Genomic DNA, 20,950 nt, shown 5'->3' with positions numbered 1-20,950 from the left:
ACCGTACCCTGTTGTGAAAATAGTTTTATACATGTAAACACCTTCTGGTCAGAGCTCTGCTGGAGTTTCCCTGTTTGGCACCGGAAACGGCCGTGGCGATGTCCGTTAAGTTGGCGTCGGCGTCAAGGTCGATGAGTGGCGCATAGTACTTGTTTCGCGTGTTGCCGCTCTTGATCTGCGCAATGTACTGCTCCTTGCACCCGTTCGTGGTGCACACCTCGGATGCCGAGGAGCTCTTGGACATGTACTTGCTGTAGAGCTCAAACGCGGTGTTGTTGGTCTCCAACACCTGCAGCACTCTCTCCCAGAACGTTGCGTTAAGCGGACTGGTAGCTGGCCACGACGGATAGTATTCTCTGGCCGAATACTCAAGCTGCCACTTTGGCGGCGTGCTGTTGTCGGTGGCTGCTATGTCCGCGTAGTACGTGAGCGAGTCGACCACCTCGTACGTATTTGGATCCACCTTGTACACCCTGTAGCCGGTGTTGAGGTCTGTGAAGGTGGTGATGGACGGAGCCAGGTACTGCACTCCGACGGCTGTGCCCTGCGAGTCGTAGTTGAGAATGAACTTGTCCTCGTGGCTGTGGCCAAAGAATTGGGCCTTGATGATATCCGAATAGTCCACCACGATGGAGTTGTACAGGTTCGACCACGGCACGATGCAGTCGGCGTCGCCCGGCGCAATGTGCGCCTGGATCCAGACAGACTCGTTCCGCCGCTTGCTGTCGCTCAGCTCGTTCACCAGCCACTGCAGCTGTCCGTTCGGATCAAGGTCGGCACCGCTGTTGTACAGGATGTAAAAGTTGAAGTTGTAGCAGTCGACAGTGTTGAGGTTGATGAGCTTGAGCCCCGGAGCAGGACGCACAGCATACACGCCGTGTGAGTTTTCAAACTGTCGCACGGTGGCCGTCGGCAGCCACTGCTGGAAGTAGCTGCCCAGACTGTCGAGGGCCCATTGGTTGCTGAGATTGCCGATTTCCGCTGGCTCTAGGAGATTCACCGGGGCGGTGTCGTGGTTGCCCATAGTGCCGTACAGCGGCGACTTTATGTACTTTGCCAGCGTGCTGTAGATCTGAAACGCCTCCGTCACGGTCGTTGCGTTGTCGTACCAGACGTTATGTGGGGGAACGTCCCCCGTGAAGAGCGCAAAGTCCGGTGCCCCGCCAATGGTGGCCTCCAGGTTCTCGCCAAAGCTCTGCACCAGATCCAACGGAACGTCGCATTGGTACGCTCCAAACCTGGTCGCCGGGGTCTTGGCGGTGCTGGACTCCTGCGTGCGCGCCTCGCAGCACAGCGGATAGTCGCAGTCGGCCTCCGAGCCCACTAGATAGTCCGGGTCGTAGTGGATGTCGGAGATGTGCAAAACTGTCAGCACGTTTTTGGAGGTCGCATTGGAAGCGTAGTTGGTGACGGCACCGGAGACGGCAGACGGAGCAAAGTCCATGGTGTGCGGCTCAAAGTCCGGACACGTGGTGAGGAAAGAGTTGCAAATGAGCTCGCCGCCATAGCCCAGAAGCGAGTCGGAGGAGCTGGTGACCATCTTAAGTACCACAGGGCCCAGCTCTGTCACCACGCCGTCGCAGACGTCCTCTTTCTGGAAGCCCTGGCAGATGTCTTTTACAATTTCCAAGGTCAGGTCCTCGCCAATAATGTCCACGGCAGCGTTCACTGCTACAAGGGCAGCTTGGCACGCCGCGCACTCAATGCTCTGGCCTGCCTCGGAAACAAGATCCTGCCAGCCAAAGAGCGAGGGCATGAGCAGGTCCAGAGCGGAGTTCTGGTCGGAGCTCAAACTGGCTCGGGGATCTAGCTGTGCAAGGGCCAGGGACGAAAGAGCCAGGACACGAAGGGTTTTGTTTGCAAGCATAGCTACCGTCGGTGGTTTTGGGGGAATTTATAGTTCTGCGGTTTCGTCCACGTGCAGTCAATAGAGAGAGCGCATGCAGCTGTCGATTCTTAAATGTCATAGTGCCACAATACGACGAAACAAAACGGTTGCCGAGAATGGCCAGTTTGGAAGATTTCTGAGCACGTGCCTGGATCTTGCAGATTTTTAGTCCGAAAATGGGTGGGGGTATTGTGGACGTGGCGGAATGGTTGTGGTGGTGCAAGATCTTTTGCAATTCAGTAGCAGGCTCTACACTGGCTGGTGGAAAAGCAGGTGGTGCGTGTAGATCAGGGTGCGTCAATCTACGAGCATAACGTAGTTAGGTCAAAAAATATTCTCCATTAAGTGAATGCTTTGTGTCCTTTCAGATTCAAGAGAGCATGGGATATTGGTGTACTTTGATTGAAGTTTGGAACCTGAGAGGGACCAAGTTACTAAAAAAGTTTTAGGCATCAAAACCTGATTTCCAAGAAAACTAGCTAATACCGGCATTTTTTTTATTAATAATGTACGATTATAAAATTCATTTTTTACTCCCAAAATGGAAATTATGTTGATAAGATTTGGGAGAAAAACGCGATTGCAAACTACGCTCGAACTGGGTAGCGTAAGTGTGGCTACACGGTCTTACAGGCATATAGTCTACTAACCAGAGCAGTCAGACTTGTATTTGGCATAAACAACAATATGGTCAGCTTTGGACTTTGAACAATACATTTCTAAATGACAGCTTGACCAAAGATGCACGTTTTCATACACAGCACAAAAACAATTTAGGTGCTGTTTTAGCCATAGAACCTGCTTTCTCTCAGTTTTCGTGGCAAGACTCGTGGCATTCAAAACTTCAGCGGCATTTGTGACCTTAAAGGGTTCAGAGACACGCTGTACATGTGTTATGAGAATTTTTGGTCTCTCATAAGGCACACTCAAAGCAAGCTTCTTTATAGAAGCCGGCCTAATGAGAAGCGAGACTTATTCTAAATTCATACTAATGTGGCCGACCTCTGGAAGCAAAAGCTTGTGCTCCAAAAATCACATATCTGTTGCAGGTCACAAGGCCAGGAAATTGGGTGTTGCTCTCGCCCTAAAAACTTACTATGTTCGAAAGAGTCTTAGTAGTAGCTACTCCGCTACAGCTGTTTGGGACCAAACACACTATGCCTGATAGCTCCACACAGGTACATACGTGCAAACTTCGGGACAGTGCTTGAATCAATCTTGGTAACACTCCAAGATCTCTACAAATTGATAAGACTTGAAAATCTAGAAGCTACCAAAGTTAAGAATCGCAAAAAAAATGGACAGTTTGCTGTCCAGGCTGACAACTACGTCTGACAATGGTGCCCTATCGGACAAGCACAAGAAATGACTGAAAGCTTAAATCCTGCCGTCCCTTGTAAATGACATTCAGTGGTTTAGGTCGACTTCCGCAGCACAAAACCATTGCCGTTGACGAGCTGCTTGGGTGGTGCAAAAGACTCAAAATTTCATAGCTCACTCCAATTTTGGCCGATAGCGCAACTGCCAAAAGCGGAAAATTGAGTTTTTGCTTATCAACAACCTCATGAGATAAGCTCAGCGGGGTTCACACAGCACTGGCAGCTAAGCCATATTATATGAACTCCGCCGTTCCCTTCTCACCTCAAATGACGGCACAGATTCCTGCCTCCTATCCCCAGCCACAAAAACAGCTCGGCCATGCAGTCAACTACCTAACTGGTAACCACGAATATGACATCCCCAAAGAAACCATTGACGGAGAAATTGCTCAGCTCCGTGAACGCCTAGAAAGCAAGCCGTCCTTCAATCCCAGCCTCATTTTTGATCCCGAAAAGCACCTAATCAAAACCCCAGATGTCAAGGTTTTCACGCTCCACGACTTGAAGATCAAGAAAACTCGCGTTGCGCCAGTATGCGATTTTGCCGCCACATACCCGTTCCCCCTACTGACCCAGGAGGCAGTGGATATGGTTCTCTGGGAGGCTTTGCGTCCAGAAGTTGTCGAAAAGTATGGCCGTCTTCCTAACCTCGCCAAAAGTGCTACCCGTCTCGACTTCCACATCGGCGGCCACTGCAGTCGCAGGGCCCCATTTACTCAGGCACTTTGGAACAGCGCAGAGCTTAAAGAAACCCTCGAAAATTTCACGAAAGTCAAGATGAAGCCGCTGTTTAGTGCTGGTCACTTCAACTTCTCCCTAGCGGAAAAGAACGCTGCAGAGCCTCCAAGAGAGGAGCTTCTCAAAAAATACAGCGAGCAGAGAAACGGCGACGACGTGCCCTCGTCGCTGGGAATGCACTACGACTCCTCGACGTTTGCTCTTGTTATTATGGCTGAGCTCGACGAGAACGCTATTGGAGGAGAGACCGGTATTGTCACCGGCGACAACAAGTTTGTGCGCGTGCCAGACCCAAAGGTTGGCTCTGCGACACTGATCCAGGGGATGGTGCTCAAGCACGTGGCCACTAAGCCTGTCTCTAATTCCAACCGTGTCACAGCAGTTGCTGGCTTCTGCGTGGCAGGGCCCGAAAAGCTGGATAACAGTCTTCTCACCAGTGTGAAGCCGTCAATTCTCCCGCGTCAGAAATACAACGAGTTCTACAACGACTGGGCGCAGTTCCGGCTCACAAACCTGGCCGAGCACATCTCGCACTACCGCGAGCAGCTCAAGACCGACGACCAGTTTGACCAGGAGGAATTTATTGCACACTGTCAGGAAATGGAGAAGTACCTGCGAAAGTGCTGGGACGAGATGGAGGCGTACCACAACCCTCCGTATCCACCGAGAGAGTTCCACGTCTCGTATGATGAGCTGTAAAATAATAAATTATAGGAAAAGAATATATTATAGCACATACCTATACGTAGGGGCATTGTCTCCTAGATCAGCCAGCTCCTCCAGGGAGAATTTGTCGACCTCTTCCTGAGACAGAGCGTCCCGTTTCCTGTTCTGCGACCTCAGATAGAAGTAGTTGCACATGCAGGGCACCATGGCACCGAGAACCGTGCAACCGACGGAAAACCCGAATCCCAGCGGATAGTAAGGAGCCTGGGAGTCGATATAAATATTCGAGCCAATTCCGCCGCCGCCAACGGACCCGAGAAGCATCATGAAGCCAATCGCCGAGGCCCGCTTAGTCGGGTTGGGGATGTTCAGGGACAGCCAAGCGCCGATTCCTGGGGCCTGCGCATTGTAGCCCGAGGCCGCAAGGAAAATAGCAAAATACGAAACGCCCGGCAGGTCGGGGTGGTGGACAGTGACCCATAGAATAATGATACCCACAAGGCCAATGGTGTAGCAAATCATAATAGTCCGAGCACGCTGCTGCGACCGGTCAGCCCAGATGGCCATGGCCACGGTGAGAATGGTAGCCGCAACATACGGCGGAGTGGTCATGGCCTGGGCCTTGATAGCCGAGTAGCCAAGGTTTTTGACCATGGTTGGCAGCGTGTAGGAAAGAGAGTACGTTGGCACAGAGCCTCCGAACCAAAACATAAGCATGACAAAGTAGACTTGCGGGTCCTTGAGAGCGTTCCAGGCCTGGCTCATCTCAAACTTTTGGTTTGTTCCTGCGGGCCCGTTATCGTATTTTTTCCGCAGATAAAGATAATCCAGCTCTCTATCAGAGAAAAACCTGATCTTGTCCTCTCCAGGGAAGTTGGGTAGCATGACATATCCGACAAGCGCAACAAGCACTGTTGCCACTCCTTCAATAAGGAACAGCCACCGCCAGGCACGCCAGCCTTTGGCATAGTCGAGATTACCGATCCCGTAGGCCAAAACTCCGCCAAACGCGCCGGCAAGCGTGTTGGCACCATAGAAAATTCCCATTCTCGTCTGAAGCTCGGAACGGGTGTACCAGCAGCTGAGAATGAAGTACGATCCTGGATAGATCACGCTTTCTGAAGCCCCAAGACACAACCGAATACCAATGTACTGATGCCAATTCTTCACGAAGGCCGTACACAGAGCCACAACTCCCCAGATGACCATCATGGAAGGCACCCAAAGTCTGGGACCAAACCGTTTGAGGGCGATGTTTGAGACGGGCTCAAACAGACCGTAGGTGAAGAATAGACACGTGAGGGCCAGGTTGAATTGCTCGCCGGTCATGTTGGTGTCTGTGAGAAATCCAAACAGCTTCGCGTTACCGGCATTTGACTTGTCGAGAGTACACCACAGGTAGCAAAAAGAAAGGTAAGGAAGCAAGCGCAGATCGATCTTGGTCAGCATTCTGCGTTTTTCCGCGGCATGGGCAGAGTAGTACTCCTCGAGCTCAAGGAGGTACTCGTAAGACGTCTTATAGTCTGTGTCGGTGGACACCTGAGTGACTTCAACGGGGCAACCTTTCTCCATACCAGAAGTCAGCAATTTTTTCGGTTTATATAGCTTATCTTATCTTATCAGGGAATTTTATTATTGTCGGCACCAAGCGCCGACGCACTGCATAGATTAGGTATACAGATACTCGTCGAGCCGCTCGTCGTCCGAATCTTCCTTTGCAGGAATTGGGCGATTGGCCAGCGGCGTCAGCCGGAACCCGTGCCGACGGTACTGGTCCACGGGATAGTCCAGGGTTTGGGAGTGGCAGGTGACTCTTTGGTCCCAGACCACTACGGTGCCCTTGTCGTATCTCACACGGCACGCAAAGTCCTGTCCGCGGATGATGTGGCTAAACAGAAAGTTCAGCAGAGCGTCGCTCTCCTCTTTCTGCATACCCACAATGCTCTCCGTGTAGACAGGAGTGACATAGAGAGCTTTTCTCTTGGTCACGGGATGGACCACCACAACAGGGTGCTCTGTCCGGCAGATGTTGCGTCTTTGGATTGCAGACATCCCGTTGTTGGTGACTTCTGCGTTGGCCACGCCGACGTTGCAATGGACAGCACGCAGGCCTTCCAATCTCTTTCTGAACTTTGGCGACAGACGCTCGTAGGCTCCGTAGCCACTAGAAAAAATAGTGTCTCCACCGGCTGTCGGAGGACACTCCAGCATGCACAGAATTGTAGTGCCTGGGGTCTGGGGCTCTGCCGATTGGTCAGAGTGGAACTGGATAGGACTGCGGCCTTTCCAGGACCGTCTCACACGCAAATCGTCTTTGTCGTCGTAGATTATCATGAACTCGGGTGGGCCGTTAGCGGGATGCGGAGCCCAGCCGTGGATGTGCAGAGGTCCAAAGTGACGGGCAATCTCAAGCTGTCTCTCGAACCCGATGTCCGCGTAGTCCTGGTCTCTGAAAACGACGACTCCACGCTGCGCAGCAAGCAGCGCAAGCTCGTCGAGTCCGGCTGGAGTCAGCTGCGAGAGCTGTGTTCCGCGGATCTCCGTGCCAATGGACGGAGATAGGTCCATGACCGTGGCAGTTTCGAGCAGGTTCGGCATTGCAGGGTCTGCTCTGTGGCCCGGGTCGTGGTGGACAAATTTGCCGATGTCCTCGACTTTCTCGAGCGGGTCGTAGAAAGGCAGGTAGTCTGGGTAGAGAGGGTTGGAAGAAGAGGGTCTTTGGATAGTGACGGTCATTGTTGGAGAGGAGAGAATCAGAGTTTGGTATTTAAATCAATACATATCCACCAGGTGCTCGGCGGTCGCCGACACTTACCGACGACTGCTGAGCTGTTTTTCGTGCTCCAGAATGCTGACAATGGCAGGATTACTGATAAGCTTTTCGGCGGCATTTGCCGACGCAGGCAGCAGCGGACTGCGGACATACGGCTCAAAGCCTTCGAGATAGTGGAGCAGGGCCTTCATGCCGGGGATGCCAGCGCTGGACGCTGCCGCGTCGGCGTTAGACACTAGCAGATGCAGCTTGTTGGCCTGGCTCAGAACTTCGGGAGTCAGTGGCTGCCGACACAGCTCCCAGAGTTTCTGGCAGGTTTTTGGAGCAAAGTTTGGGACGCCAGTGATTGCACCCTGTGCACCAACAATTATTCCTGGTAGCAGAAAATCAATAAAGCCGCATAGCGCGAAGAAGGGAATGCCCGTGGTGCGAGGACTGAGTGGCGACTGGGACACGCGGGCAAGTTTGGCAACAGAGGCACAGGTCAGCTTGCAGCCAGCCAAGTTGGGTGCTTTTTCGGCTATTCTGAGAATAAGGTCGCTGGACATGTCAATTCCGCCCGCAACAGCAGGAAAGTTGTAGATCAGAACAGGGATAGGGCTCTGGTCTGCAATGGTGGTGTAGTATGCCTCCAGATTGGCTTCTCCGAGTCCGTAGTATCCAGGTGGAATCACCAGAACGCTGTCAGCTCCCGCAGAAGCGGCGTCCTTGGCATATTGGACGGCCTTTCTGGTGGACAGTGCTCCTGCTCCTGCCATGATAGGCATGGACGCAAAGCCGGCCTCGTCCAGTGCTGCTCGTGCTGACTTGATCAGCTGAATCCTTTCCTCTCTAGCTAGATGGATGGCTTCACCCATGGACCCCGAAACAACAGGCATGACGCCTGCGGCAGCAAGACGCAGCGTATGTTTTGCAAACTGGTCGTAGTTGATCGTCTCGTCGGCGTTGAAGAAGCACGGCAAGGGCGCAAGGATTCCAGGACGAAGCGACGGCATTGGCCACACGGCTGGCAGAGACGCTATATATATGTCGGCGGATGTCGGCGGTGGCCGATATAAATATCTTATCTACACGCAGAAAACTGCGTCAATGCAAAATTCACTTGACTACGGTCCTCGCGATCTCATTGGCTATGGCGAGACCGCGCCAGACCCACGCTGGCCCAACGGGACCAAGATCGCACTTTCGTTTGTGCTGAACTACGAAGAAGGCAGCGAGGTGTGTCCCGAGAACGGCGACGCAGTCACCGAGGTGCTGGCGACGGAGCTGGGGCCCGGCGTGCAACCGTCTGTGGGCGGCGTCCGCGACGTGAATATCGAGTCTCTGTACGAGTACGGCAGCCGCTGCGGAGTGTGGCGAGTGCTCAGACTTTTTGAAGAGCATGACACGAAGCTGACTATTTTTGCTGTTGGACAGGCACTGGAGAAAAATCCCCAGGCTGGAAAGGCGTTTGTACGCGGCGGCCACGAAGTCGCGTCGCACGGCTGGAGATGGGTCGACCGTTCTGGATGGACTGCGGCCGAGGAAAAGGAGTACGTCAAGCGGTGCGTCCGCGCAATCGAGAAAGCTACCGGGCGGCCACCACGGGGCTGGTATTACGGGATGATCCACAGCAAGGCGGCCGAGAGATCGCGCAGCATACTGGCGCAGACGTTTGCGGAGTTAGGGCTGCCACTGCTTTGGTACGGCGACGCGTACAATGACGACCTGCCGTACTGGGTGCCGTATCCTGGCGGCCCCAAGCAAAACGGGCTTTTGATTATTCCCTACACCATGGACACAAACGACTACAAAAACGCTGGCTACCAGGCGTATATTACCGGAAACCAATTTTTTGAGTACCTGCGCGACTCTTTTGACGAACTCTACCGCGAGGGAGAGCGCGGCAGTCCCAAAATGCTGAGCATTGGCCTGCATGCCCGGATTATGGGCCGTCCAGGAAGAATCGCTGGGCTGCGCAGATTTTTAGAATATATAAAGGGCAAGCAGGTGTGGGTGGCCACGCGCGAGGAAATTGCTCTTCATTGGAGCAAGCAGTTTCCCTACGCGTAATCACCGCACTGACGAGCCAGAAACAAATTGAGATCAAATCCTTCATCGAGAGGAATCGGGAAGACGTCCTCGACGTAGTTTTTCGAGTCGTCCAGCAGTTCCAGCGAATCGTAGACCTGGTGGACCAGGGCAGCTATATGTGCAGCAGGATGAGTCGGGTCAAGGTCAAAAATGGTGAGCCCCAGCTGGAGAAGGTTGGAGAGCGGCGAACCGGGGGCCGGAGGACTGGTCTGGTTCTGCGTCGGCAGGCAACAGAAAAAAGTCTCGTCCACTGCTCCTCGAGCATACAGAATGCACAGCAAGATAAATGCAAACGCGTGCGTCATCCAGTACGAGTCGATTGCGCAGCGGAAGCGAGAAAGAAACGCGTGGCTCACTTTTGGGTCTTCCCATCCGGGAGTTTCGAGAAATAAGCCAAACATATCCAGAGCAGCCTCGACGCTGCGTTTCAGGGCCGCCAGCACAGCGCGCTCCTCCGTTTCCGGGACCGGCGTTCCCGCACATAGTCCAGCAAGGGGCCCACTGTTCAGACTCAGACGATACCAGCGCATGGAGGTGAACGGTATCTCAGATACGCTGAGCTGCGCGTTGGGATAGTTTGTCCACTCGGCTGCCCATTCGTCCAGAAAGAAGTTCACGTATTTTAGGTCGGTTGCGTGCTTGAGAGCGAGGGTCAGCTCACAGAGCCCCAGAAGCTTGTGGTCATTGGTTTCCGCGTTCACTGTCGAGCAGAATTTTCTGGCAAGGGCCACGAGCGGCACGGGGTCGATTGTCGTGGGCAGCTGCGTGGAAAGATGAGTTTGGTAGTCGAGCGAGACAAGATTGAGCATAATCCGTAAAATTCGCACGTCTTCGAGCGAGCCTGTAAATCTTGTCTGCAGGCGGCCCTCAAGATCCATGAACTTGACCCATCGGATTGTGAGTCCAATTACATTCCACACAGAAACCTCGTTGTATCTACTGGCGCTATGGCTCGCTCTCAGAGGCATCCAATGGGCGTAGAGCTGTAAAGACTCGAGCTGCTCCAGCGTGATGCGGTCTGTGCGTCCCAGAACCACCCGGGATAGCGAAAAGTCCAGCAAGGCGGCCAGATCGTGTATATTTTGGCCCGGCTGAGAAAGGCTCCGTGCTCCCACACAGCAGACGGTGAGAAAGAGAAGCGTTGACCGCTGGCGTAGCTCGGCTGCGTCTGAGTGGATACTTCTGGTAAGAAGCGGTGCCATGCTGTGCATCTGTTCGAAATACAAATCAACCAGGTGTTGAGCGTCTTGCAACGACAAAATGCCCAGCGACACAGGGTCGCAGCACCAATGATCTGTGCGGTAGAGCTGGTGTAGTAGTGGAAGAGGCGACCGTACCGAGGATGCTGTGCTGTTATTTTCTGCCATGCCGTTGCCGGCCATGGAGTATGCACTTTGCACCGTTGACATGGGTGCTCCGCGAAGTGAAATGGTCTGGATCGCGACGGGCGGACGGTGTAGGGTAGGTGAAGGCTCGGCAGCCGGTGGATCCGAGATGCCGCCTAGGAGATCAATTTTCTGTTCGATCGTTCCCAAGGACGAGAGCACGGTGCTCATCAGGTGGACGACTTCAGAGGCTCCGGGAATTTGTTCCTCTCCGTAGGAGCACAGCTTGTCGCTCTTGGAGCACCTAAAACACGGCTGCAACCCGTCGCAACGCTGCTTTCGCAAATGGCAGGCATCGCAAGCCCGCCGGACTCCTCTTCGCTTCATGATAAGAAATGAAAAAATGTCGTGTACTGTTCTCCGAAAGATAACAGATACAAACAAATCTGTAGCGGGAAGAACCCAGTGGACTGAATATTGATCGAATTACAGGTTATATTAAAAATGTTCCGTCAAGTAGCTAGTTAGCATAGTCTCGGTTCTACTGTATGACTTGTTGGCGGAGGTTTTAATTTGGGATGCAAATTGGGCGAGGCCCAAATTTTAGAGTTTTACCAAGCACGATCTTGCTTGATTCTGGGTAGTCATTGAGCAAAGAGTGGGATTCGAAGAAAATTAGGAGGGGACCTCTAAAGGAATGCAGGCATTGCCCATCCCAGATTTAGCGGTCAATGGCCTATTGTGAAAACACTCAGCACCACGCGTGATTGCTACGTCAATCAATATAGCTCATTGAGTTCGATTTCACCTTTAAATTGTAGCACCCCATCGAAAACTACGAAGGGTGACGGAATCGGCCAGAAAGATTATGGATGAAAAGATCAGCTCACTCATCGCTATACACGTGACCCTTCAACGTCAATAGTCTGCCTCCGTCCATCCTTATGTTTCGACCGTCAAGATAAGCACCACCCCTAGAACACATGAATATGATTAGAGCTACCATCTCTTCTGGAAGACCTGCTCTCCTTGCCGGAACTTGGCCAACATACTTGATATTTGATGTCGGATCGTCCGCTGCCATAGGAGTCATTCTGCTCTCATAGAGTCCTGGAGATACAGCGTTGACCCTAATATACTTATCTGCAAACTCGGCAGCCATGATCCTCACCATGTGGTCAATGGAAGCTTTCGACAGTTGATAGGCTGGAACGAACTGGTTATTATGCACAGATGCGGGAGATGAAAAGCAAATCACACACCCTCTTCCACCGCCTTTCTGTGCTGCCTCGCCTAGCTTTTTGGCTAGCCCAGCAGTCAAAAAGTACATTCCAAACACATTCACATCAAAAGTGTCGCGGAAGTCATTCCACCCGATGGAGCAAGTGGCCTCCTGGAGCTTCTCGAGGGATTCACCTGGTGAAAACGTGACTGGATTCTGTCTTCTGATTCCTGCACAGTTTATAAGAATATCCACGTTCTCGTAGTTCTCATTGATGAGACGCACCAGATTTTTATTCGAGACCTCGTCGCCGATGTCATAACACAAGGATGTGAATTTGCTGGACGAGCCTGTCTCCTCACTCACCTTTTCACACTTGCGAATGGTCTCGTCCAAGCGCTCTTGAATAAGATCAACCGCGGCAACGTCAACGTTGTTGGCTACCAATCCCTGGCAGATCATTTGGCCCAATCCCGATCCGCCTCCCGTCACGATGGCTTGTCTGCCTGCTATCTCGTAGAGCTGTGGAATAGTGAACTGTGACATCTTCTATGTGACAAATTATTTGTATGCTCGGAAATGCCGAGTCTGATAATTTAGAAATGTCTCGGTGTCTCTACGTAGATTTATTAACTCATGCGTTCGTCTCTTTATACCATCTATCAGATAGGCCACTAACCAATAGTGCTAGCTTTTCCAAATGCACGAACTAGCAAACAAAAACCTTTTGCCAATGTATCCGACTCAGATCGAGGTAGTGTCGCAAATATAATCAGTAAATCTCTTGAGAATTTATCGCTTATCTAATTGCATTTTGTGAATCCAGAACTAGCGAGTCTTACGACCTGCAAAAAAGTTCATTGGCTCTTCTCGTCTGCCCTTTGCTGGATCGTAATGCTTTCTTGCAGTGTGTGCAAAAAGAGAAAAAAGAAATGCGATTTTAACCTGCCAAGTTGCAAAAACTGCGAGTCTATGGGAACCATCTGTCGATACTACGACGAAGGACTAGGAACATCGGTATCCAGAAGATATCTTAAAGGCTTGGACGATAAGATAAGGGAGTTGAAACACGAAATAGCCAAATATGAAAACAAAATACAACGAAAGAATCTGGCACACTCAAGCACCAGCAGCCAGCAAGAAACCGAGGAGCTGCCCAGCACCTCTGTAAGCTCAGGATGTTTTATAGAAGGAGGCAAGGATTCTCACTATTTTGGGCCGAGCTCTGTGGTCTCAATGGTTCATTCGGTGTCAAAGGTGCTGAAGCTAAATGCTGAAACAAGTAAATTTGGTTCTATTGACAATTATACAGCATTTCCAAAGATTAAGGTCCCGTTTGACTTCTCAGTAATTGGCAATGACCAGTCCAGACTGCTCATTGAGAACTATCTGAGCAATATTTATCCTGTTTTCCCGCTGCTTCCAGAGAGCTTCTTTCATTTTGAAGTCATGGTAAGGAACTATCCTTCTTTCGAGCAGCTGTTTGTGCTGCTTATATTTCTCATCTCTGCAACCAACCTAATGCGGAAACGAGTGGATTTTGCATCCATCAAGATAATGCTTCAACAAAAAGTGGCGGAGCTCATGAAGGACAAATTGACGGATTCTGATGGTGACACTCTTCTGGCTCTAGTGTATTATGCTGTCTATGAAATGTTGGATCCTGAATCAGGCTCACCGGTATGGAAGACGCTTTCTTTGGCTTGTGGTTTAGCGGAAAAACTGAGATTTTCAAACACTGGGAACCAAGGTCCGATACCCGGAAGGGTGTGTAAACAAGTTCCTCGGATTAGGTTACTGAAAGTGCTCTATGAGCTTGAAACCAGTGTTTCGCTATGTTTGGGCAGACCGCCTTCAATTTATTTTTCGAAAAATCAGATTGCTCGTCTTGAAATCGATGACGGTAACAATAGGATGGTCTTTGTCGAGCTCACAAACAGAATTGATCTGTTTCGAACTATCTATGGAAAGCTCCCTGGGTGCCCTGTTTGCCGGGCCGAAACACTATTTATGCAGCAGCTGGAGACTAAATCCACCCACTGGCTTACTGCTTGCTCACTGCTCACTCATAGCTGTCCTTGGTGCGATAAGTCTAGCTTTCATTTGAATGTTTTGCAATCCTGTATTGAGTGCATCAAAGATGCAAGCCTAAAGCTCCAAAAGAGTGCTCCATTATGTTTTTGGATAGAAATATCCAACATCACGCTTTCTCTACTGAGTTTGATGGTCATTAGCAAGCGTCATCATGAATTGCTAGAAGATTCTTTTTTTCAGGGCAAAATCATTGATGCCATCAGTATGGGAAAGCAGCTTCTTGTTAGATACTCAACCTTCTGGCCAGACTCTCAAGCGCTGCTCTCGTTCACAGATATTGCATTGAAAAACATGAGCGTCTGTTAGATGTGTGGTTTAAATGAGAAAACGGCAGCTGGATCTGCCACCTAAACTAGACCCAATCTTGTAAGCCGACGTACTCCTCCAGGTTCAATAGACCATCAACATTGAAACTGTCAGTCCAGCTTGATTGCTTGTTGACCGAGAGCATACCAGGCATAGAATCAGAGCTTAAAACGTTACTGGGTTTAGTTCCACGAAGATGCAAACTTGCTTCAGGAACTAGGACATCATTTTGGGGAAACATTAATTGCTCGATTTGGGCTGACACTTCAGTATCCCTTTCAAGACTTTCGAAGCCTGACCTTTTCTTTGCAATTGCAAATAGTAGTCTCGAAGCTTTGGAATATATGTCCGTCAAGGTCTGAATCATCTTTCCACGGGTTATATCTGGCCATCGCTCACTAAATCGAAGAAGCAAATCAAGGCATCCTTTAAACTTGGAATCGAGAAAATCAGGCGTAAAAAAGTCTAGTATCCAGTCACTTTGCGTCCATATAACATCTGCTAGATTCACAGCTGCTTCCTCAATATAGTGAACTCCCATTAAAAGATAGAACACCTGACCGCTCCTGGAATCTCTCAAGTATTCATCTATCAGCAAAACAAGCGAGTTCACTAGTTTGACGTATGACGGACGAGATGGGTTGGTAATCCGAGGAGTACGTCTGCGTAGACGAGTCTGAAGGGATGCCTTGCAAATAAGCCTGAACCGTAATTGATTGAGTTTGGCAAATTCTTCTGCTTTCAGATACCATTTTTCGACCTTGCTCTCCATTTCATCCAGCCACTCTTCTGCGTCGGTGTTCAGCTCCTTATTGAGCCAAAGAACTTCGTGTACTTCTGTCTCATAAAGTCTGAATTGAGAAAAATGAAGGGCCGCAGCTTTTGTTTGCGGACCAGAGAGATCGATTCCTCTTTCTGTGATAAAAGAATCATCCACCGTAGCCGGTTTCTCCACTGTAATAAGACTATCTGGTATTGGAAATGCGATACGCAGCACTGAGCTCAGATGTCGCGCCATGGAGCTTGTGACCAGAAAAAGCCTGCGGCGAAGATCTATGTCTATCATCGTGCTTGTTTCCATTTCCACCTCCTTATGCAGTCCAAGATCAAGACAGAGTCTAAGGCATTCTCTGATGGTGTACCAAATATCAGCTGCGTATGGGTTTGCAAAGGCATAATGAGCGATGAGTAAGGTTATCTGAAGCTTTTTCAATTTATTCCCCCAGACTGTATGCGTGAGCTGCATGATGGCTTGGGAAAACAGAACGCTGGAAGATGATAAACTTTTCTTTTCTCCTTTGTGTGTCAGGGTAGCTGCTGAAATTGCCAGAGCAATTGAGATAGCTGCATAATCATACGAATCAGCTGAGTCTCGGGACTCGAAAACCCTGGCCTCTATTTCTTTGAGTTCTAATTTGGACAAGATAGGGTACTGAGGCTGATGATAGCTGGTATAATTTTGCATCAAAATCTGTACCACATCGGTAGGAATACTGTATAGATCGACCGGCGGATGCTCCTCAACGAAACGTTTCATGTTCCCTCTCTCCGAGTTATCCAACATCGAGTCGAAGGGAGCAGGTAAGCTGCTTGACCGAAAGTAAAGGAACGGGAAGTTGATAACACCTCTGTCGTATTCAGAAGACTCAAAAGCATCAATGAACGGTGTTGCTGCGTACCTGGCAAATGTCAAAGCCTGTTCTTCTGATTTGTCCAAAATTCTATCCACAGATAACTCTGCCAGTTTGATTTCCAGCTCGGCAACCCTATTTTCAAGATACAGAGCCAAACTCCGTGGAACCGGTTTATTAAGTCCTTTGACCCAGGCAAGGCATTCGTGACCCTCTTCTTCACAGTTGGTGCAAGTCGGGAATTCGTATCGGCATTTCAGTCTCTTGGTCTTACACCTATAGCATCGGGTGGAGCTTCTTGCGTGACCATCATTAAAAGCCTTGCGTAGTTCTGCTGGGTCGGCAATTTCATCCATGTGTGGTTTCTATATATGATTTTCAATACACTCTTGCAACGCTGGCAACGATTATACATGCAAATAGATAATTAATTATCCTGTTTTTTTAATTTACATATTTGGATAGTACCTAATAACACTTATTTATCAAGGACTGTGACTAAAGGGATTGGCTACAAACTTTACAACTCCAGATTATTTCAGTTTAGTAGCGAAATTAGCACTTTTCGATTGCTAGGTTTTGCCAATGAGATTAGCCAGAGTTAAGGTTCAACTACAAGAATTGTCATTCAAACAAGCTGAAAATGGGTCCAGATTTCAGATTTCGACAGCAGTATCTAGAAAATATTCCTGTAGCTGAGCACATATTGCTCAAACGTCCTTCTTGAACTTCCCAGCTGCTGCCTGCTCAGTATTGTTCATCAATTATAAACAACTCTCACATTCTCCAGCATCATCGTTTTCATATGAGTATGACAACTGCTCAGCACAAGCCTCTTTGGATTTTCTAAAACACCTCTCCATTGTATGGAGATTCCTTGGTCTCAAATATATACCAAACTCCTTAGGCCAGTACGTTTGTGCTGAGCGGTCTGCTGCATATCCAATATAGTCATTTACTGGTGGACGTGAAGCATCTTCCTCAATTTCAAAAAGCAGGCAGCTTCGTGTCAGAATGACATACAGAATTCTAATTGAAAGATTGACTGCCGTGCATGCCCTTGAACCAGCACCAAATGTGAAATGGAATGGCGAACGGTTGACGTCGGATTCATAGAGAAATCTTTCGGGAACAAACTCATCCACTGTGTCTCCAAAATGTTCTCTGTCGTGATTTGCGGCTTGCGCATTTAAGATTACCGTTGCACCCTCAGGAATGGTAGCCCCGTTCCACTCAAAAGACTTCGCTGTTTTTCTAGCCGGTATCAGAGGAATGACCGCGTACATTCTCAGGAGCTCGCGGATGAAGGACACTGCAAATTCACTCTTTTGTTCAAGTACCACCTGTTGCCATGCCACATCCACGGAGCCATAGTGCTTAACGCAATCGGAGTAGATTTTTGATTGCCACTTCCTTCCTTTTTCTGTGGCTAGCTGTGCAAATATTAGAGCTCCTGTTGAACCAAGAGTCTCGAACCCACCAGAGACCAAGCCAACACATATGCATTTAATATCATCTAGATCCAATCTTCCTTTCCCACTAGACTTAGCAAAGTCTCCTACAATACTCACACGGTCGTTTCTGTGATTGAGAGCTTGCTGCGTAAGCTTTTGGAGCCACTCGTCTCTGATCCTGCTACACTCAACAGCAAGCTTGCTTCTGGGATTTTCGGGCAAAAGCCTCATGATCGGGACATAATCTTGCAAATTTTTGTTTGTAGAACGGAAAGAGGATATAGTCTTCACAATTTCTAAAATCTCCTCCAAAAGTTTGGTCTTAATGTTGTCAAATCTCGTGGCATAGCAGAGCATAGTGGTGAAATTGAGAGCAAGCCTCTGGGTGTAAGTGTAAGGATAGGCTGAGCTACCATTCAACGTATCTTGATACAGATCACGTAGTAACGAGTACGATTCCACGTCGTACAAGCTTGCTCTCTCTTGAATCGCGGGTGTAGTCATATATCTTTGCACATTAAGTCGTCTTTTTTTGCACGTGGCATTCCATGGTGAGGTTCCTATTGTTAGCCCCTGTGATGTCGACACCAACTTGTGAAAGGTATAGAACACAGGTCTATCAATAAGACATGTCTGGTTTTTCAGAAACCAGTCTATTGCTGCTGAATATGAGTTGATGAAAATGATTCTCTGGTTTCCGAATAGACACTGAAACACAGGCATCTTATATCTAAGAGAGAGCTTCTGTAGGTGTGTGGGATGATCGTTCGCTAGCTGCCTCAAATTTCCAAAAAGTAGGCCTGGGTTTGGAAGATATGGAAGCCCATATATAAAGCTGGTCGTTGGCTTAATAGTGTATAGGTAAAGCCACAGCACCACACACAAAGTTACAACCGAACTCAGCAGCAACGCATTGTTCCATAGAAAAGCGAGATCTGGCATAGAGGAAAATTTCTAGCGTGCAGAACTTTATTGCCAGATCTAAAGGCTAGCTTTATCTGCTCACGAAATTTACTCGAAGTCTTTCGGGAAATGCTAGTTATTTACTGCAACGATAAGCCTCATCAGGTTGTCTGCTGACCGAAACAAAGCGCTCTCCAGACGCGAAAAATTTAAAAAAGCTCAAATCTATGCTGATACAGAGTATTTGCCAAACCCGGAATTTCCCCTCAGACCAAGAAAATAATTTACAGCTCAGATCGCGATGCGAGACTTGAAATAGTCGCAAATGATTACAGTTAATGAGAGGTCGTTCAAATGATCTGCAAACATCTTGCTAAATTTCTGGTAAGCTTTCGCCATTGGAGTGCCATTGCCACCTATCAAGACAAACGATTAGTCTGGTGGAGGACCAGTGGAAGGATGTCTATTCAGTTTTACATAAATCTATTTCCCCGATAAGAAAGTGTTTCCTTTTTGGGAAAGCCGCCGAACCAGCTTACTGATAAGAAAGCTCTGATTTCAGGATGAGGTGAATAATTTGAAGAACAAGGTTTCATCCTAATGACAGAACTCTAGTTTAATATACAACTATGGATAGAACCGGGGTGCATACCAGCACCTCGCGTATGAGCATCAACCCTATCTAGTCTGGTAATACTAATAAGTCGCTTTTTACTGACAATTCATCGAAGGGAGGTGACTGATCGTTGCCCGCTTTGTTTTCATTATCTTCGCTCAAATTTTGGTCTTCTACTTGTGACACCACACAATATAAAATACAGTTAAAATTTTGTGTGTATTTGTCTTTAATTGTAGAGATCTGTTTCAAATTTTCACACCGGTGACAATGTCTACTTCAAAACCTTTTCCAGTATCAGATCCGACAGACTCGTTTTGGCATTCCGAGAGCGATAGCTTTATTTACACTCGCACAACTAGTGACCTACCTACCGAAACTGATGTGCTCATTGTTGGTGCAGGATATGCTGGGGCGGCGTCGGCATACTGGCTTTATAAACAAAGCCAAACGTGCTCTTTGGACGTCTTGATGCTAGAAGCTAGAACAGTGTGTTCAGGAGCAACCGGAAGAAATGGAGGACATCTGAAACCCGACTACTACCGCGAGTATCTCAAGTTTGAGAGATTTTATGGGCAGAAGGGTGCAGCAGAAATTGGAAACTTTGAGCACGAGCATATATCCGCAATCAAGAACGTGGTCGAGGATCTCAACATTGATTGTGATCTAGTTCTCACGAGAGCATGTAATGTTCACCTTACTGAGGGTGCAGTGGATGGAAGCATTAAAGCAATAGATGCTCTGAAAAAAAATCCGTATTCCACTATACTGGACGACATTCAGGTCCTGGAAGAGAACAATGCAAGAGTGGTCTCCCAATTTCCAACATCATCACTCGCAGTAACATTTACTGCAGGACATTTATGGCCCTACAAGTTTGTGAAGGGTTTGCTTCAATTTTGTGTAGAAAAAGGCCTCAACCTGCAAACAAATACTTGTGTTGAAAACATAGAGACTCTTGAGGATGGCTTTCATTTGATAAGAACGGCAAGAGGCAGCGTCAAGGCAAGAAAAATTATACTGGCAACAAATGCCTACACATCAGCTATAGCTCCGGAATTTGACGACAGAATTGTCCCCGTGAAGGGCACATGCTCTCACATCAAGTTCGCCGCAGACAATGAGTACACTCCGTATCTAAACTATACTTACGGCATTTGTCGAGACTTTTCTGAGCACGAATACTTGATCAATAGGCCTGATGGCTCCATCGTTGTTGGTGGAGCCAAACCATTCTATCTCAAAGACAAGGATTCCTGGTATAATAATGTCGATGATGCCAGTCTTTTCAAAGCAGATATAAAAGGATGGTACAACACATTCATGCAGAATAACTTTAGCAGCTGGAAGGGAACTAAGACGGAAGTGGACTATTTATGGACCGGGATTCTAGGTTACTCTGTTGATGCTCTTCCATGGGTTGGAGAAGTACCAAATCAGAAAAATAAATTTGTTCTAGCAGGCTTCCATGGACATGGCATGCCACGGGTATTTTTGTCTGCTAAAGCAATATCGGAAATGATCTTAAGGGGGGTGGCAGTGGGGAGCACAGACTTGCCGCAGCCATTTATGCTGACTGAGGATCGCTTGAAAAGGGCTAGAAACAACATTTTAGAGGAAACGGGATATTACACGTATCAGAAGCTCTAACTTATGTATAGATTCTTTCCTTACATCACAATACTATTCTAATTGTCTCAGAATGTCGAACTCAGCAAATTGCAATCTGCCCGCTAAAAAATCGGTTTCCCAAATTAGCCCAGATCGAGCAAATGCCGATAAGCTTTATGAAACTTTCGGAAACTTTGAACCTAGTGTTTTTGACGACTTTTCTGCTACAGGTTTTCAACCATTGGCATTGATATAATACAGACTATTCCAC

At 48.7% G+C, this 20,950-nt stretch overlaps 12 protein-coding genes across 12 annotated transcripts; 4 read left to right on the top strand and 8 right to left on the bottom strand.

Annotated features, from left to right (window-relative positions):
* Window positions 1–25: 25 nt before the first annotated feature.
* On the bottom strand, window positions 26–1,867 carry KL928_004753 (uncharacterized protein; the record flags this gene model as incomplete). The annotated part of the gene is made up of 1 exon (XM_043205486.1): window positions 26–1,867. One exon carries the CDS (start codon window positions 1,865–1,867, stop codon window positions 26–28), a length of 1,842 nt encoding a protein of 613 aa, XP_043057748.1.
* Window positions 1,868–3,534: 1,667 nt separating this feature from the next.
* On the top strand, window positions 3,535–4,704 carry KL928_004752 (uncharacterized protein; the record flags this gene model as incomplete). Its single annotated transcript, XM_043205485.1, has 1 exon — window positions 3,535–4,704. The coding sequence occupies one exon, from the start codon at window positions 3,535–3,537 to the stop codon at window positions 4,702–4,704; it is 1,170 nt and encodes a 389-aa protein (XP_043057747.1).
* A 27-nt stretch (window positions 4,705–4,731) lies between these two features.
* Window positions 4,732–6,243, bottom strand: KL928_004751 (uncharacterized protein; the record flags this gene model as incomplete). Its single annotated transcript, XM_043205484.1, has 1 exon — window positions 4,732–6,243. The coding sequence occupies one exon, from the start codon at window positions 6,241–6,243 to the stop codon at window positions 4,732–4,734; it is 1,512 nt and encodes a 503-aa protein (XP_043057746.1).
* Window positions 6,244–6,339: 96 nt separating this feature from the next.
* KL928_004750 (uncharacterized protein) lies at window positions 6,340–7,407 on the bottom strand (the record flags this gene model as incomplete). Its single annotated transcript, XM_043205483.1, has 1 exon — window positions 6,340–7,407. One exon carries the CDS (start codon window positions 7,405–7,407, stop codon window positions 6,340–6,342), a length of 1,068 nt encoding a protein of 355 aa, XP_043057745.1.
* Window positions 7,408–7,482: 75 nt separating this feature from the next.
* On the bottom strand, window positions 7,483–8,439 carry KL928_004749 (uncharacterized protein; the record flags this gene model as incomplete). Its single annotated transcript, XM_043205481.1, has 1 exon — window positions 7,483–8,439. One exon carries the CDS (start codon window positions 8,437–8,439, stop codon window positions 7,483–7,485), a length of 957 nt encoding a protein of 318 aa, XP_043057744.1.
* A 94-nt stretch (window positions 8,440–8,533) lies between these two features.
* On the top strand, window positions 8,534–9,347 carry KL928_004748 (uncharacterized protein; the record flags this gene model as incomplete). The annotated part of the gene is made up of 2 exons (XM_043205480.1): window positions 8,534–9,255; window positions 9,320–9,347. 2 exons carry the CDS (start codon window positions 8,534–8,536, stop codon window positions 9,345–9,347), a joined length of 750 nt encoding a protein of 249 aa, XP_043057743.1.
* A 139-nt stretch (window positions 9,348–9,486) lies between these two features.
* Window positions 9,487–11,229, bottom strand: KL928_004747 (uncharacterized protein; the record flags this gene model as incomplete). The annotated part of the gene is made up of 1 exon (XM_043205479.1): window positions 9,487–11,229. The coding sequence occupies one exon, from the start codon at window positions 11,227–11,229 to the stop codon at window positions 9,487–9,489; it is 1,743 nt and encodes a 580-aa protein (XP_043057742.1).
* Window positions 11,230–11,728: 499 nt separating this feature from the next.
* KL928_004746 (uncharacterized protein) lies at window positions 11,729–12,610 on the bottom strand (the record flags this gene model as incomplete). Its single annotated transcript, XM_043205478.1, has 1 exon — window positions 11,729–12,610. The coding sequence occupies one exon, from the start codon at window positions 12,608–12,610 to the stop codon at window positions 11,729–11,731; it is 882 nt and encodes a 293-aa protein (XP_043057741.1).
* Window positions 12,611–13,036: 426 nt separating this feature from the next.
* KL928_004745 (uncharacterized protein) lies at window positions 13,037–14,464 on the top strand (the record flags this gene model as incomplete). Its single annotated transcript, XM_043205477.1, has 1 exon — window positions 13,037–14,464. The coding sequence occupies one exon, from the start codon at window positions 13,037–13,039 to the stop codon at window positions 14,462–14,464; it is 1,428 nt and encodes a 475-aa protein (XP_043057740.1).
* Window positions 14,465–14,510: 46 nt separating this feature from the next.
* On the bottom strand, window positions 14,511–16,451 carry KL928_004744 (uncharacterized protein; the record flags this gene model as incomplete). The annotated part of the gene is made up of 1 exon (XM_043205476.1): window positions 14,511–16,451. The coding sequence occupies one exon, from the start codon at window positions 16,449–16,451 to the stop codon at window positions 14,511–14,513; it is 1,941 nt and encodes a 646-aa protein (XP_043057739.1).
* A 408-nt stretch (window positions 16,452–16,859) lies between these two features.
* Window positions 16,860–18,272, bottom strand: KL928_004743 (uncharacterized protein; the record flags this gene model as incomplete). Its single annotated transcript, XM_043205475.1, has 1 exon — window positions 16,860–18,272. The coding sequence occupies one exon, from the start codon at window positions 18,270–18,272 to the stop codon at window positions 16,860–16,862; it is 1,413 nt and encodes a 470-aa protein (XP_043057738.1).
* Window positions 18,273–19,338: 1,066 nt separating this feature from the next.
* Window positions 19,339–20,718, top strand: KL928_004742 (uncharacterized protein; the record flags this gene model as incomplete). Its single annotated transcript, XM_043205474.1, has 1 exon — window positions 19,339–20,718. The coding sequence occupies one exon, from the start codon at window positions 19,339–19,341 to the stop codon at window positions 20,716–20,718; it is 1,380 nt and encodes a 459-aa protein (XP_043057737.1).
* Window positions 20,719–20,950: the final 232 nt, after the last annotated feature.

This window comes from Ogataea angusta (genome assembly GCF_019207475.1).
Source record: "Ogataea angusta isolate 61-244 chromosome Unknown 61-244_NODE_11_length_350522_cov_89.849751, whole genome shotgun sequence".
NCBI classification, from domain to species: Eukaryota; Fungi; Ascomycota; class Pichiomycetes; order Pichiales; family Pichiaceae; genus Ogataea; species Ogataea angusta.
This window is presented reverse-complemented; position numbering and strand designations above follow the sequence as displayed.